The following is a 17,982-nucleotide window of genomic DNA, read 5'->3' on the forward strand; positions in this document are numbered from 1 at the left end:
ATTGACTTTTATTTCTTATTTCATCCTTTCACAACAAGATGAAATATCAACATTCCAACGGCCAAAAACGGTTGGCCGTTGCTAAATTTTACTCGATGTTATTTTGGGGGTGCTTATAGAGAAACGCGTAATTGCCCATTGCCAGAAACCTCTCCGGTGCTTTAAAGCTGCCGCTTCCCGTGAGCACCTGAACGCAGCGCGGGAGCATCCGGCGGTGTAGTGAGGAGGAGGAAGGAGGAGGAGGAGGGATGAGAGGAAAGAGAGGGACAGGAAGAAGAGGAAGCATATCGATGGTAAGCATGAAGAATATTCCCGGACTCTGAGCTGATCGACGGGGAAAACATCTTCCCTCGCTCGTTAAGAGGCCGACAGGAAGCGGAGGGAGACAACGGACAGGATGGAGGGGGAGACGCAGTTCCTTTGTGGGGTGGTGGAAGGTGAGAGCGGCCGACTTCATCGATGACCTCCTATAAATCATGTGATATTTTTTATATTATTCCTATGCTCAGCGTATTGATTTTGAACAGAGAATAGTGTGACCTGGAAGAAAAAACGATCGTTTGCAGCTACTGTAAAATGGGCGTGGGAGTGTTGATAAATATATTTATGAAGGAAGAATAAGCTTGGATGAAAAGGTCTGTGGCAAATGATGGTGTGGGCATCAGCAGAGTGAAGTGGAGATCAAAAAGGCAGGCAGCGGACAGCATCAGATCTCTTTGAACTATGCCACTGTAGCTGCTGGAAATAAAGACAGATGTGCTGATGAATGAAACAGAAATGATGGAAGGAACACAAATGACGTGATGGAGCTGGAAATGAAGAGGCTGGTGATAAGAGAATGAAATGAAGTTTGAATGACACGACAATAGCAGATGATGACAGAGATGGTGTGTGGGGGGAGGAGGAGGAAGGCTGCTGTTATGGTGGGCAGTTAATTATCACGATGATGATGAGGATGATGACAAAGAAGGTGAAGAGGACACACGACTCAACAGATCATCTTAAATCTGTTGAGTACATTTTTGATGAAGAGGAGAATTATGATAATAATGTTGAAAAAAGTAATGTAGAATTACAATTATTATTGTTTATCGTGCCACAGATTACCGCAATACAGCAGCATACAAAGTAATTTAAAAAGTAAATCCTGGTTAATTATGATGTTGCATACTTCCTCCATTTTTAGACACGAACCAAAATAGTTGAATAATCCAGGCATGTAAGATGTAAGCAAAATGAGAGACGGTAGGGGAATTCACAGCGTTCAACTACGTCTGGACAGATAAGACAAAATCATTTTAGATAAAATAAAAACAAGACACAATGGCTTGTTTTAGAGTAACTGGTCAGGAAATTAGTAGCAAGATGAATCAAAATTTTAGGCATCTGGTGTCTTAAGGTGAGGGAGACTTCATTAGGGTAGACAAAGTGTTTGCACTGTGTTGCATGAGCTTTAGTAAAATTATTGGGACATTTCTGCCATATTTAACAACAATGTCCCACTGGCACACAGGTGCATTGTGTTTGAAAGTTGCATGTCCAAAAAATTCTGTGAAATTATGACTTAGTTGGTGATCAAATTACGTCAACCTAGCATAAAAAGCATAAAAATCATTCTAGTGTGCTAATTACATAAAGTGTTGTATTTTACTCTTTTCATGTCTTTAACGTTTTGTGTCATTACATTCGTGTCTAACATCAAATTTCTAGAGATGGGAAATGCTCTCACTTTTTTTTTTATAGCTCATCAGGATTATGTTTATACCAAACACTTAAAAAGGTTTTTCAAAATGAATTATTTCTCAAGAAGGTTTATTTTTGACATGCTGGTCAATATTGGAAGCAAAACCCAAAACGTTAGACAAGAGAAACAATGATAGAGTAACCAAAATAGTAATCCAACTTTGCACAACAGCTCATTTAAATTGCAGTTATTGTTCTGCACCAGTAGTAAAAAATGTATAATCTCAATTTTGATGTGATATGCAGGAAACCAAATAAAGTCATCAGTAAATAACTAGATCGCTCTCTTACCCTTGTTGGCGTTCTGTTTGTTAAATAATACATCTTTGGCAGTTTTTCTTTTATTTTTAAGTGTCTATCATTCCAGCTGCATACTGTATCATTTAATCCGTTCCAGTTCAGCATTCACAACAGACATCATCTTAAATCTTCTTTGTTCCAGTGCAGTCCAGCAGCTAATTGTTTGTTAGATTCTTTACTTCCTCTAACCCAGTTCTCCTCAAACCGTTCAGAAGGTTCCTCATGAGGTCATTAGTCTGGCTTTGAAGCGAAGACTCCACTTGCATCTAGAAACGTCAAACATCGCACACATGCACACCAAAGCAATAAAGAAGAAACTCCCCAATGGCTCGCAGAAGGAAGTGGTCTGGACTGCATTTTATTCACTTGTCACTCTGACCCACTTACTGTACTTGCACTCATACACACACTGCAGACTTATTCAGTAACATACAAGTCTGGTAGGGGCACTGGGGATGCTCCCATTTCTATTAATAGAAAATGTGATAGAGTGTGTGCCTGCAGATAAATTAGGCCCAAACCAAATGCAGTGGGGATACGGCCAAGCAGGCGCTGGAAGGTCTCAGATTGTTTTGCCTTACTTTACGTTTTGCATTGTAGCTGCAGCAGCCAGTAATGAGCATTAATGAAACTGAGCTGCTCTTTGTTTATTTGGGAAATTTAGGAGATCTCTCCTGTGGACTCTGATGCAAATTTTCATTCTAGTGATTTTCCAGCATAAAAACCAATTTGTGTGAATCCTCTATTTTAATTCACATACAGCGTCATGAAGGAAGAATGTGCTAGAAATGTGTTCGAGGTAATAGTTTTTATTTCAGCAGAAGATCCTCTTTAATCTTTGTAACATTTTAAAACAAAAAAAATGCATGTAATAAGATTTATCTTTAATATTAATATTAATTTTCAAGCTTCGCTAAAATTCTGGCCCATTCCCTCTGAGAGAACTTGTGAATTAAATTTGTAGGCCACCTAGATTGCATGAACCCGTTTAACTCTGCCCACATATTTTTCTTGATATTGAGATCAGGACTTTGTGATGGTCACTCCAGCACATCGATCTTGTTGTTCTTAAGGGCATTTGCATATTCAACTCGCTTCAAAATTTCCCTAAAGTCTATGATGGCAGCAAAAGTTTGGATGTTTTGATGTGTAAGCTTCTGCCTAATCTTGGACAGTACGGCCAGACACTTTAGTTTTACTTTCTGGTCACCATAGATCCAAAAATTAAGACTTTTGTCCTCGTTTGCATTTCCAAATTGTAATTGGGCTTTTTTTTTTTATGTCTATCATAGATAAAGTCCTCGTTGCTAAGTGATCTTCAGTTCATGTCAATGGCAGAATCAGTTCATTGTGGATAAGGCTGTGAAATATGAAGATGAAACAGTTTAGAAGTGGTGGATTCCAAACAACCCGATCTGAGCCAGTTTTAGTTATCGTGGTCACTTAGTCAAATATGGAGCAATGCAGGCCTGGGCTAAGTTAACACAACATGGTTGGGTCACTCAGCAAAATGAGTTGGTTTTCAATACAAAATATGGGCTAACATAACTAATTTCTAATGTTACCAATGAGCAGTTAAGCACAGCAGTGGTTTTGTGCGTCTGTGCTCATTATGTGTTTGTTTTTCCTTTAGGTTTCTACGGTCGACCCTGGTCTATGGATCAGAGGAAAGTTCTCTTCCAGTGGTAAGAACATTCCTCAGTCTGCTTGTGGCCTGTTGACTATTTTCTCTAGACATTTCAAACTGCTGCGTTTCAACCGTCTGCGTGACAGCATGTATTTAAACCATGTTTGAATTTCAGTCTGGACTTTGACTGGGCCATGCTAATAATACATTTTGCTCCAAACCTCAAGGGTCGAACTCCAGCCCTCAATGGCTGCTATTTTCTGCTACATCCCTCGTCCGACACACAATGGGGAACAAGACAGGTTTAGCCCTCCAATTTAATTTGAGTCACTGCCAAGGAAAGTAACTGCGTTCCCTGTTGAGTTGCAAAACATTTCTTTCATTAGCAGTTTCCTCAGAACGAGAACGAAGCTGTGCATGACTCAGCTCCCTACGTGTTTAAGCATCGGCGATCTATTCATGTAAGGAGAAACAACCTCATACGTAAAAACGATGAGGAGAGACGTGCCTCAAGCATGCTGTAAATTCATGCGCTAATGAAAGACGAGGGATTTTCATGCTCTCTCATTACCCTCGTGTGTTCTGTGTAGTTTGAAGGGAACCAATTAATTCTTCGCGCCTCACTGATCCTACCTTTAAGATTAAATCTTAAATCCTTGCTGAAAGCTTGGACACAGTTTTGTAGCTTGGTATCTAATAATAGCCTGGAGAGTGTACCTCTGCTTCCCTAAGCAAAAAATAATTAGTCCATTGTTTGGTTCTGTTTGAAGTTTGTCCTTATAGCGCACAGCAGGCAGCTGGGATTAAGTCTGAAGAATTCTGCCTTGCAGATTTTACATTTAAAATGTGTCTCAAGTTTGCACAACTTTGCTAAACAGTCACTTTGTTGTGAAGATGCTGCGCCAACAGCCGAGTGTGCGTGTTCCAGATTTATTAATAGAGACGTTTCATTTGGGGTGCAGAAACAGTCGCTTTGTGGTTTCTAGCTTTGGCAGAGTGGTGCTGCAGATTCATACCCAATACGTGTGTTCGTCTCATTGCATGTTGGTATGTAGGTTGGCACTCTGTGGAGGCGACTTACTGTACGTGCCATCTGTCCAGGAAGTGAAAGATGAGATCACTTCCCTTCCATAAATGAGCAGGAGGAACACAAACATGTCGAAGTGTATGAATGGGCACTGATGCAGATTCAGTTTTATTTCTAGTACTATTCTCTATTTATAATTCAGGAGCTTGTGTCCTATAAATGACGCAGCCTTGGGATCGCTCTGTAGAGACAGTTAATCTGCTTTTATTACGATTTTTTTCAGCTCTATCTTTTTCTGCTCCTACTGTCCTCCCTCTCGGTGCGAAACTTCGAGTTATATCTGACAAAGAGAAGCAAAGCTTGGAGAAGATGGATGTGCATAAAACATGTTTTGAAAAAGCTAAGTAAAGGTTGTCACTAAGTGATAAATGTTGTAGCAAACTGGTTTTAGGGTCTGCAAGTCAAAGCAAAGATGCAGCAAAATCGGCTTGAAATAGGAATCGCATGATTTTTAGTTTCATCATCTCTGACAGGTTGGTAAGAATCGCAAAAAAGAAACATAATTTCCATTATCAGTTATTACACCAATGCTGCCAGGTCATTTTGACTACAACATTTTTTGATGTGGGTACTGCTAGAGAGGGAAGAAGTTAGTTTTGATTCCACTATAAACAGTCATGAGGAAAAAAAAAACAAAACTTGTACCTTTGACTTCTGAAGAAGCTCATTTTTATGCATCTGAAAATGTGGATTTTCAATTTCAAAGTAGACAGCACAGTAAATAATGTGGATGAAAAATCAATTATGAGTCTCCCAAAGGGCTTATCTAAACAGAATTTTAAACAATCTGCTCCACTATCAGGAGGATAATCTACAAACATGCCTCAGTCAAGAGGAGGCCACGAGATGCTAGAATAAATCTCCGAAAGCCCAAAATGTCACTGCAGCACCTACAGCAGCCTCTTGGTACTGCAGACATGACATTTCATGCTTGTACAAGCAGAAAAAGTCTGCACAAGTTTAACTTTTGTCGAAGTTGTGCAAAAAGGAAACCTTTGCTCTGTGAGAAAAACGTAAAAACAAAGTACAATTTGCTAGATTTAAAGCAAGCTCACGTGTTTTTCACATAACGGTCTAAAACTGGATCGTTAAGATCACTGCACAGGAGGCGAGTTTTGGTGTGAACCTACTAAAGCAATGGAGGAAAGTAACTTCATTCCAACTGTGAATCATGGAGGTGGAGGTGTCTGTGTCTGAGGAGCCTTTGCTTTTCAAGGACCTGATGTAAGCACATATTTAAAAGGAAGCTAATTTCTTTGACAAGTCTGTTCATTTCAGGGAATAACCAGACATAAAATTCTCACTGGTGCGTCTGTAAATGACTGATGTTTGTCAACCTCTCGAAATGATTTAGATGACCTCTCTTTTGTCTTTCCTTGTGCAACATGTTTACACCTTTCTCCATCTCCCTCAGGATGCAGCTGTGGGGGTTGAACACCTACCTGTACGGCCCCAAAGACGATCTGAAGCACAGACTGCTGTGGAGGGAAGTCTATTCTCCCGAAGAGGAAGGTTTGTACATTCACTCTATCCCTTTAAGACTAATCACACGTAGTTCCTTCTCTACCAATTTAGCATACAGTTCTCACCCCAACCATCATTCATACCTATGACTTGTTCCTCTTCCTCTCACAGCTCAGTTGCGTACTCTTATAGTGGAAGCTCAGTCCCGGGGTCTGAGGTTTGTTTACGCTCTCTCCCCTGGTCAGGACATCGTCTTCTCTTCTTCCTGCGACTTGACGCTGCTCAAACGGAAGCTGAAACAGGCACGTTACTCTCTCTAACATATATCAGGAGCACACCTGCGTGTGTTGCGTCCCGCTTCCTGATCCTCCTTTGTTTCTCTCTGGCAGGTGTCAGACCTGGGGTGCCAGGCGTTCGCCATCCTCTTTGACGACATCGATCACTCCATGTGCCAGGCCGACAGCGAGGCCTTCACTTCATTTGCCCACGCTCAGGTCACAGTCACTAACGAGATTTACCGCTTCTTGGGGGAGCCGCCTGTCTTCCTTTTCTGCCCGACAGGTAAGACCGAAGTCTGCATAAAACTCTGCCATGCAGGTTTTGTTGAATGAAACATTATTTCCTCTTTCTTTTATGCTTAGAGTATTGCGGTTCTCTCTGCTCTCCAAGTGTGTCAAAATCTCCCTACCTGCAAACAGTCGGAGAGGACCTACTACCAAACATAACAGTGATATGGACAGGTAAGATAAAAATCAATGAAAACGCTCTTAAAAGTTGCATAATCTGTCTTCCTTCTAGAATTTAGAAATACACCTGACGTGTTCTTTGTTCGAAATGCATCTTGCCTAATAGATGTGCTAATAAAAGCACATCTCAGCACGCACGCATGCAAATTAGATTTTGCACAAACCCACTCAGCCTCCTCCACACACCATGGAACCATTTAGGTGCACATGGAAGTACAATAGAAGTGCAGGATCCATCGCCCACTCGCTTCTAGATCACTTCTCCAGTTTTGGTGTTCCTCTCTGGGTTTCAGCACCAGGAGCTAAAAAAGATTCCTGACATATCACATTGTTATTGTGTCATTGCTATTATTTATGCTCAAGAAAACATCTGACTTGCTTTGTTTACTGAGCCCACAGGCATCTTGCTGACAAAACTGCTACGTATCCAGGCGTGTGTGCTTCTAAGTGACGTTTGTTTGGATTGTTCAATCGTTGCCAAAGGCACGAGGAAGTTAAGTCATGCAGCTTCAAGGATTAAGGAGTTTCATTTCTGACCGTTAAACAGATCTAGCATTGTTTACCGTGATATCGTTCATCACAATCTGTAAACTCTCTTGATTTTAAACACTTGGAAATTAGCGGAGGCTGTGAAATACAGTTCTAGTGAGTTGTTGTGGAAGAGAAAAGCTTCCCGGAGGATTTTCCGCTAAAAGACACCCAGCTGACCCGTCTGCATAAAATATGCATCAGAGCTGCTGAAGAAAATATGCAAAGTTGCTGTTTTGCGAACAAGCAATTATCTCCTGCTTCCCTTGAGGAAACGGCTTTCTCCCACAACAGATTTATTTAAAAAAAAAAACATTTTTGGCATTTCAGTATCCTAAAACAAGCACTTTATGTTTACACAAAGAATAACCTAATTTAGGTTATTTTTCTGACCCAGTCCAGAGTCAGTTATGGACTGATGCCACCCTGTGTTGGTTATGGGTTTGACTCAGCATATTGGGTTACAGCGGAGTCCAGATGTCCAATTTATTGCCCGATCAGATGAAACCGTCTGCTCCGGAGGAAAGATGAGGCACTTTGTCTAGTCAGAGATCAGTTGAAGAGAGATATTTTTAACCAGCTTGTATTTTATTTTAGTCCCTCAAGTAGTTCAGACAGTTTAAGGAAATTAGTGTTCTGGAAAGAGCCACGAAGCTGTGTGTCAGCAAATAATAGGAGATATAACATTTATTAATGAGCCTTTCAAAGATGTGTGCATAGCAACAGAAATTACTAAAGTAAGTCATTCTCCAGGGTGGTGATGAAAAATCCCCTTAGCCTATATATGGTCAAATAAATTATGTTTTTGTTTAAATTAAATATTTCCACAATTGGATCCGAGTAACAAAATTCTTCTTCAGTCAAAGAAGTCAAATTCTTCTTTGACTGAAGAATCGCCATACTTTTTATGGAGTACCTGCAACAAACTGCTTCATGCTATGCAAATACTCTGTCACAGTATTCAGAATGAGGGTTTGAGTACATTTATTACAGATGATTTTATTTTTATGCACATTTTATGTGTGAATAAAATGTCACATATCTCAGTCGACTTGACTGATATTTTAGACAAAGTGTGAGTGTTGAGCACTAATAGCACAACTTGCACCAGGTACTTTGCAGCTAAGATGCTAGATGTTTTAAGTAAATAAGCTTCCCCCCTAAATTTACTAAAGCTACTTATGCAATGCACTTACATTAACAATATTATAAAGCATACATTTCCTATATTACCATTTTAATTCAACACCTGGTAGTTTTGCATGTAACCCAGCAAACTGAGTTAATTTTTGACTGAACATTTAGTAAATAGATCAACTTCTGTACCAACATCACTGACTTCTGTTGCGTCTGTAAGTGAACCGGCTGAGTTTTTTTTGTGTGCAGATGTTTTTCATCTGTTTACCTAAAAATCCAAAATTTAAAATGGACTCTCCTAACATTAATTTAGAGAAAGAAGTGAATCGAATGTGACCAGTTTTATTCCTCAGATGTTTTCATCCATCTCTGTGTCCCACAGGCAGCAAAGTTATCTCCAGGAAACTGTCCTTAGACTGCCTTGCCGAGTTGGAGTGTGTCCTCCAGAGGCCCCCGCTGATCTGGGACAACCTGCACGCCAACGACTATGATACCCGACGTCTCTTCCTGGGGCCTTTCAAGGGTCGCGACCCTCAGCTAAAAAAACACCTGAGGGGTCTGCTGCTCAATCCCAACTGCGAATTCGAAGCCAATTACATCCCGCTGCATACTCTGGGAAGCTGGTTCAGAGCTGAAAAAGATTACGTGAAAGGTGAGGGTAGATTTCATTTTGTTTATGTCAACATTAGCTCTGCCAGATTGCATTGATAAAACAATCACTGCTTTTACTTCTTGTGGAAATGTCTAATCATCTAATATTCTATTATTCCTTGGGTCACTTTGACCAACAGGCACAAATAAAGCCCCGTCCACATGGACATGAGTTTAGGTGCAACTGCAAAAGATTTTTGCCGTTTATCCACATGCATTCTGCATCCTGAGAAACCAGAAATGATTATTTATGAAACCAAATTGCAGAATGGATACATTTTATAATGGCGGTTTCATGTTTCAGTGTGACCACGCAAGCCGAGTCTTTTTTATTAAACGATGACATCGTAGTGCTCTCTCTCTCTCTCTCTCTCTCTCTCTCTCTCTCTCTCTCCCCCTCCCCCCATCTATATTTGAGTTTTTATCCTCTTGCATGACTGCATGAAATGTTAAAAACGAATATAAGAGATATGAGATGGTTGTAAGTCTGTTTAGCGCAATTTATTATTCAGAATCCTATTGCAACTGTAAAGTTTTATTACGCAATTTAAATTGACAATAGAAAAAAAATAAAAAGCCAGGAAGGAAGAGAGGGAACAGGAGGAGTCGTAAAAAACCAAGGCAGTTGAGAAGCACTGAAGCGTGTGAAGTTCTGCTCTCTGTGGGCTGTGTGGAGGCGGTGCAGGGTGATAATGAGAGAAAACCAGGAGAGAGTCAGGTCCCTTTGTGTGGAGAAAATGAGGTGGATTCTGGTGCAATCTATTCCTTTAAAAGGGATAAAAAAAATTATAAACACCTGGAGTCGTAATACTGAATGAAAAGGAAATTCTAGAGTGAAGGTTTGCTGATAATCTGTGGCTGGACGTTTCAGAGTTTCCAGGCACAATGTGCTCCATAAATGAAGGTGATTATGTTAATCAATGTTAAAGCAAGCTCAAGGTAACTTTGTTCATTCAGTAAATAGCATACATTTGTAACTCAATGTGTTAAAATATGACACTAAGATTATAAACATAAGAATAAAACATTTATGTAGAGATTTAAAAAAAATACTCTAGTGACGTGTTAATTTAAGAGTAGACAGCTTAATGAAAGCTTCCATTAAGAGTTTAAAATACACAATAACAGGGGACCAATAAGTGGTCCTTGTGGAACGCCATGAGCAACATTACTTTCATCTGATTCCGAATCTTTACTGGAAACAGCAGAAAACTGATTATCACAGTTTGATTAAAGTACCTCTTAAGCTCATCTGGTTTCAGTAACAGAAATAGAAATGATGACTTTTTGCCCTAATTTTCAGTTCATTTCATAAAAGTCACGTTATGTGTTTCAGACGAGGAGTGTGAATACTGTCCAGAGAGAGCTTTAACTGCTGCACTTCATGACTGGATGGAAGAACTTAATCAGCCTCTGCAAGCAGGTAAAGATTATATAAACCAAAGCGCCACTGTAATAAGTCTGATACCAAATAAGTCACATTTTACCAAATCTGAACTCTGAAAGTTCTCACACTGTAGCTTGAACCAACATTTCAGGTTGGCAGAGCACAAGAGCAGACCACCGGGCCTCCGTCTCCTCATCGCGTACCAAAGCTTCTGACAGCTCCGACTGTCCCTCCACCTTCAGAGCCACGCACGCTGTGGCCAAACTCCCCGTCTTCCCACTCAACTCCAGCTCTCCACCCTCATCCCCTCCTATGGGCAAAGCGGAGAGGGAGGGGCGAGAAGGGGACAAAAAGAGGCCACACCAATCAAGTCAGCAACTTCCGGGATCGAGGTCGGGTGCGCCTGCGGGCGGGGGCCGGGCGCAGCGGGCGGCGGGTCGCGGGCTCTGCGGCGGGAAGGGCCTGCTGAGCGAGGCCCAGGTGCGGCTGCTCGTCGGTCTCCATTATCTCCCCCATGAGCACGGCCCTTCGGCGCAGAAGCTGCTGCAGGACCTGACCTGGCTAAAGTCAAACTGCCACCTGGTCAGTGCGAACAGCAAGAAGACGCAGCCTCAGAAGGTCTTCCTTCCTTTCTTTCTTTCGTCGAAAACGATTTCCTACATGATCATGGTTAAATATCTGATGGCTTGTTTCTGTCCTCAGGTTGATGAGTGGCGTGGGCGGGCCTCCAGGTTCCTGTCTCTGTGCGAAGACATAGCCCAGCTCCACTGCAGCGTAGTGGGCGGGGCTAACAGGTCCGTGCTCTATGACCTTTACCCTTATGTGTGGGACCTGAGGAACACAGCTCTGGTGGCAAAAGCCTTCATATGCTGGCTGGGTAAGAACACATGGGTGGATACGGATACAAGGTCAGAACAGGAGAGAATAGAATAGAATATTCTATCTTACATAAAACTAATAAAATAGAGCAGCAGACATGGTGTGTAGTTATTAACCATCATTCAATCGTTAAGCCTCAAACTACAATCCTTGATGTTTTTTTTTAAATTATTCTTACACCAAATTTACCTCATTCAATAAAAATATGATATATAATATTCTTTATATATAACACCATTGATCATTATGAGTTTATTCAATTTAAAGAAATAAATTACACATATTTGTTAGTAAGTTGTTTCTGATTGAAAAATGAAAGTTTCTCATCTATTATGTTATTGAAGTAATTCATATTTTTGCAGTATAGGTGGAGCTGCTCTCACCGACATGCAGGGCTGATGTGTTAAATCAACAAATAAATGCACAATTAAAATAAACAAACTGAAAGATTTTCATTTTATAGATTTTGTGCCATGTTTACTCTGTATTAACTATGCATTTAACAATTTTTTTTTAATAACTGGATTTTAAACTCCCCTCAAAAACTTCCGGCTCATCCTTGTCCCTCTATGTGAATGTTCACAGTAATTATTTAAAACGCTGTGAAATGTAATCGAGCTGTTACCAGATTACTGTGCCTGTGGTGCTCGTTTGTGCAGCTTGCATTTTACCAGCTGAAACACCTGCCGTACGCCGACGGCATTCTTTCGCTCCACACATTTTGCCGTCATACTTGAGTGACACATTTTCTCTTTGTTTCCCTCAGACGGGCGAGTGCTGAATGACGGCTCAAACCTCGCCTCCTGGAGGAACTGCTTCCACTGTGAGCAGGCAGAAATGTTTCTCTCTCTCTCCCTCTCTAACTGTGCAGCTGGTGCAAGTTAAACAGTCGGCTGTCGTTCTTCCAGAAAGATGCTGACGGATACGTGCAGATCATGGCTCACTAAGAACCAATGCGTCACGTTTGCTTTGAAAGTTCAAGAAATATGCATAATGTTCCCATTTGGGTGGTTTTTCAATATGCCGAGGTGTGAAGATGTTAGCGACGAACCTTTGAGAAGCAACTGATGAAGAAATGTGAAGCACTTAGGACAGGAAAGGATAAGACAGTAAATTCAATTCCAAACCAAACCAAGTAGCGTAAAATAATAAAGTAATTCACAATATGACACTCACTGATGTTAAAACAAGCTGTAAAATCATAATGTTTACTTACGTTTTCCAATGACTGCAGCCCTTACAGATAAACCTTTGTGTAATTTCAGAGCTCCTGACCTGTTCTGGTGAATGAGGAACGTTTTTCTCTTGTGTTTTCCAGGGTGTGGGAAATCCACAGGAGCAGAGCTGCTGGGAGTGGACTCAGAGCCATGGGTGTTCAAAGGGGGGGTGTCTGGGGAGGTGCAGGTAGCTTTATTGATTTTTTTTGTTTTTGTCTACTGCCTTATTCTACCTCTTACTTCTTAGTCATTCAGGATTCAAGTTCATTCCTAAATGCTTCCAACCGTTGTGCGTGTTTGTCGTTGTGTGAACAGATGCTCCTCCCGATAGGCAGCAGCGGTGAACTTTTCTCTCATCCCCCTCCTCTCTTTCCTACCTCTCGTCTCTACAACATCAGGCCCTATCACAGCAAAGACAAGGTAGGAGATGAGTTGTTGTTTCCGCTACTGAGAAAGTAAAACTCAGTTAATGTAATAAATATGTTTTCAAAACTTAACTTCAGTTCTGCTACTTTTAGATGTGTCTCTGGTCCAGAACACCTGCTTGTTTGTTGTTTTTTTTAACTCGGGTGTGTTGCAGCAGAGATGCATCTAAAATTTGCAGGACACTGGCTCTTGATGTCTGGAGTTAAAGACCCCCGATCTCAGTTTTGTGTCAAATTTCTGATCAATGGATTGTTATTTATAGAGTTTACATTTTAATCTATAAACTAGATTTGCAATCAATGTGGTTAGTTTTGGTTTTCTGCAAGTAGCCTTCTGTCTGTTTCTTAAACATCATAGACACTTTAACTTTTAGATGTGCTTCATCAAGGCTTTATCAGTCATTCACCCATTCGTACACAGATGGTGGTGAGCCACCACATAGCAGACCCAGCTGCCCTAAGGCAGTCTGATAGGAGCGAGGCCCCCATATAACCTGTGCCATCAGAGGCTCTGACCACCGTTAATAGGAAAGGCGGGTAAAAATGTTTTGCCCAAAATTATTCGCAACCTTCTACAAGGTTCTGCTTTGTTGGAAATACGCAAAGAGAAGCATCTGCATACTAGACTTGCATACCCAGGAGCAGCTCTTTCAGTGCTCTTTGAAGTATTAACCAGGTTGCAAAGGGAAGCATTGTGATTATATTTTGAGCGACGTGTGCTCGTAGGTGGAGCTGTACCGGATGGTCCGCCAGCTTCACCTGAGGACTCAGGGCGGACAGGAGTCCACCGTGGCTCATCCAGATGTCATTGGAGACAGGTTTGTCAGCCTGTTATGAATCTTAAAATTTAAGATTTCCCCCCCCCCCCTTTTTTTTTTTTTTTTTTTTAGTTTGCTTTCTTTACTTGTTTACATTTGCCAGATGCTTTAGGTACACAGATTCGCTGTGTTGTGTATTCAGATTGTGTTCTGCACATCTCGGTTGTAACTAGCGGTGATGTATATGTGCTGCAGTTGTCTTTTTGCCCACCCCCCTCTGCCCTCTTGACAACAACAAATCATTTTCATCTACAAAACTTTTTTTTTTTTTTTTTTTTTTTTTTTTTTTGGACCAACAACCATGCCACATTTAAAGCCTCTTAAATGCCTTGAACTGAACTGGTGTGCAGCATAAACAGAATTAATGCATTTTTTTATAAATAATACCTCTTCTCACCTCTTAGATGTCTTGGCCCATGTCTGGCGCTGAGCCCCGAGTACAGCTTCATCCTGGAAGATGAGCTCGGCATTTGTGGCTGCGTGCTGGGCATCCTAGACGTCCGCTTCTTCGCGAAGCGGTGCCAGGCCAGCTGGATTCCTGCCATGAGAGATAAATACCCACCCAAAGGGAGCAGCACACACTCAAACACACAGGTGAATATGTTCAAAACTGGGCAGAGGAGCTACTTGTTTGTTTCATTTTAGCAAACAGGACGCGTAACACGCAGCATCATGCACACGAATGTTTAGTTATTGGTACCTGCTGTTGCACCATCTGGGTCCATCCTGCCAAAGATTAATTACTCACTATGAAGATGCACAAAAACACATTAATTTTTGGCATTTGAGACGCCTCATGTTAGCATGTTCAAGCATAAGCTGGCCATGCTGCTGAGCAGGGCAGAACATTCATCTGTCGTTACGGTAAAGCACTTTCTACTTAGGTATATTTGTTAAAAGTTGTTGCGTAGCACAAAGTTATAACAGCAGAGAACAAACAATCTCTGGCAACGAATCAATCCACGACTCTGGTGAGCAACAGACACAGTCAGACCGAGACAATCTGTGACTGATTTTTTCTTTTTTTTTTTCTGCTTAATGAGTCATGGTGCGTGCCAACAGTCAAACTTTTGGACGACTGCCATTTTTAAAGCTTACTTATGTTTGAAGACGGGACAAGTTTTCTGTCTGCCTAATGATTTATTGTGAGGTGGCAGAAGGAGTTGGAAAGGCTCTTATAACCTGTTTTATTGCATTCCAGTGTAAGTTAGCGGTAACTCCTTCAAAACTGTTTTCACTTCCCCGTGTTTAGGTTCTGTGTGAACAGAAACAGAAAAATCCTACACTGGATGAATTTCAAAATGAAGCGTTTCGTAGATTTGTAGAGCAGAAAGTCATTGATCAAATGAAATTCAACTACAAGGGACAAAAGTTGTTCTTCCACATGCTAACTTCTGTAAAGTGTTTACTGAAGAGGATTACAACCACTGGACTTTCTTTGAAATTTGATTTTAATCTCAGAACTATGACAAGAAAGTCAAACTTCTTTCAGTGGTCCTCATCCTCTTCCACAGATATTTTGACTGTGCTTCATGTTTCCATCATCTAGAATAAAAGATAATCTGTGGTGTGTCTGCTGTCCTCTGCACAGGACTTGGTGAAACTGATGGAGGAGGACCAGGGCGAGTACCCGGACTCGCTCCTCTACCACTTCCCCTCTCAGCTGCGGCTGGACGCGCTGCCCGAGCTGGTGGACGTCAGCGTCAGCCGGACCCTGCTCACCGCCCTGCTCACTGCGCTCAAGGCCAACGGTAAGATGTCAGTCACATCCAGTTCCTCTCCGGTGTTTGGTAAAACGCGGAAATGCAAACCTCTTTAGATGCACTCACTTCTTTTAAAGCTTTAAGTAACAGCGCGTTGCAAAAGCGTTCATGAAAGTCGAACTTATCGACAAATACAGACTTTAATGGATTTACTGAATAGAGCAAAGCAAAGAGTAGCATAATTGTGAACTGTGGTATGAACTTGTATTCAATCCACCCAAGTCAAGATGCTTTGTAGAGCCACCAACAAATACAGATGCATTTCCTTTGGCATACGTTTCCACCAGCTTTACACATCCAGATGTCAAAATTGCTGCACCGCCTCATTTGATGACTACAGATAAACACGTCACTTTTCATATTTTTCGTGCAATATTAACGTGTGTGTATTCTTTTCCACTGTTTTGTGTCGCGCATCACTTAAAATTCTAGTAAGAATACATTTACATTTTCTATTGCAGCGTTACAGAACACGAAACGGCTTTGTAGGACGTGAATATGTCTCCAGTGTGTGTTACAGATTGCATCCAGTTTTGTTTGACAAACATATTCAGAAGAATGTTTCATTGTGGGTGTTTTTTGTGGGGAGGCTGTCTAAAAGGCAGTTAATTTTAAGTGCCGAGAAAAAGACTGATGGACGTTTCGTGTGTGTGTGTGGGGGGGTGTGTGTGTCCAGGTTCTCAGGGTGTCTTCTGTGAGGTGCAGCCCACAGATCAGCAGAGGCTGGAGTTCTTAACCAAACTGGGCTTCCTGGAGATCCTCAGAGGAGAAGCCAGGAGCAGAGAGGGCGTGGTGCTCGGACGGCTGCTCTGAAAGCCACGTCAAAAAAAACAAAAAAACACTCGCACTCGCCGTCACCTGGTCACACATTTCAGCATCAACATTAATTAGTTCATCAGTTTATCAAAGTGCATGGTTAGGTATAACAAAGGTTATTTTTAGTGACCCCTGATGCTTGTTTTTAACAAAAATCTTGCCATAAATGTCACCTTTTATCGATCAGCTTGAAGCGTCACCCTCCTACACATATAAACATTTTGAATGATAACATAAAGAGAAGGTTTCTTACAATTCCGTTATTGTGCTTGTTCAAAAAAAACCATTGCTCTCTTACTTTGACTAGGACATGTTTCATGTAAGTAGCAGCCCCGTTCAGGAATATTTTTCAAATGGTCAACGTTTTATTTTAAGTTGTTTGGTTTAAAATCTGCCAACATAAAGAAGACGTTCCACCAGAAAACCGAAAGAAAACCAAAGCAAGAAAAATTGTGGACTTTATTTAATTCAGAAAATGGTTGGAATCTGTAAGATTAGAGAGGAAAATGCCACATGGGCACCCTTACTTTAGCTTAATTAGGTCTGTAGGTAGCTTAGACTTGTTTTTACTTACTGATACCAACTACAGCCTGCCTGTCAAGTAACTATCTCAATTTCCTCTTATCTCAAAACGGTAAACTCAACTGAAGCATGAAAGGGGATTTAGGAGCCTTTTGGATGCCTTCAGATTAATGGAATGCATTGCATGTTGTGAAGGTGTAACAGTAAACATGTCACTAAAAACAACAGACTTACATGCATAACGCACAAAAACGGGTGAAAATGTTATAGAAACTCTAGTTTGATAAAAACCTTAATGAAGAGATCAAACAGGCATGAACCACAAGATGTTTGAGCATTTTATAAACTATGAAACGCGTGTTAGGGTTTGACAAATGCTTTCCATCAGGGAAAGCAGCAAGTGTTTTAAATGGAGGCGTAACTCAAAATGTAAGGAATTTTATTAAAGGTATTTTTATTAGATAAAAAGTAAGTTTATTCTTGGAAATGCAGCACCAAACCAGTAATATCCTTAAAAGATTGAGGTGCAGATATGTTGTGGCATTTCTCGACTCTGTGCAGTTTCAACCTGGATGAGCAGAACTGCTTTCCTCAGTTTCATCGAAAAGAAAGTGAGCACAACATTTTCCAAAAAAAAAGAGAAACCTGCTTGTTTAAAACCTGCTTAGCACCAACCTGCAGAAACAGAGCTGGTGATAAATTGACTTCCCAGAGCAATTTTTTTTTCTTTTCTTTTGTTTCTTGCTTTTGATCTGATTTGGATAAGCCTATGTCTCTTTTATTTTATTTTTTTTTTTGAAGAAATAGCTTTGGACATTCAAAACTAATTTCAGCCACTTAATTTAGCTAAAATCCACATTAGTTGATCCCAC

The 17,982-nt window shown here is 40.9% G+C and overlaps 1 protein-coding gene across 1 annotated transcript; it reads left to right on the forward strand.

Moving 5' to 3' along the window:
- LOC106948276 (protein O-GlcNAcase) lies at positions 1–17,748 on the forward strand. Its single transcript, XM_015033857.1, has 17 exons — positions 1–437; positions 3,677–3,728; positions 6,172–6,269; positions 6,393–6,523; positions 6,611–6,782; positions 6,863–6,961; positions 9,015–9,284; positions 10,620–10,706; positions 10,822–11,288; positions 11,373–11,547; positions 12,316–12,372; positions 12,868–12,953; positions 13,082–13,186; positions 13,918–14,009; positions 14,414–14,603; positions 15,601–15,760; positions 16,449–17,748. Exons 1-17 carry the CDS (start codon positions 398–400, stop codon positions 16,583–16,585), a joined length of 2,418 nt encoding a protein of 805 aa, XP_014889343.1. The 5' UTR covers positions 1–397; the 3' UTR covers positions 16,586–17,748.
- The last annotated feature ends 234 nt before the right edge of the window (positions 17,749–17,982 follow it).

The sequence above is a fragment of the Poecilia latipinna genome, unplaced genomic scaffold, assembly GCF_001443285.1.
Source record: "Poecilia latipinna isolate Pla-1442-1.1 unplaced genomic scaffold, P_latipinna-1.0 Scaffold281, whole genome shotgun sequence".
Lineage (NCBI taxonomy): Eukaryota > Metazoa > Chordata > Actinopteri > Cyprinodontiformes > Poeciliidae > Poecilia > Poecilia latipinna.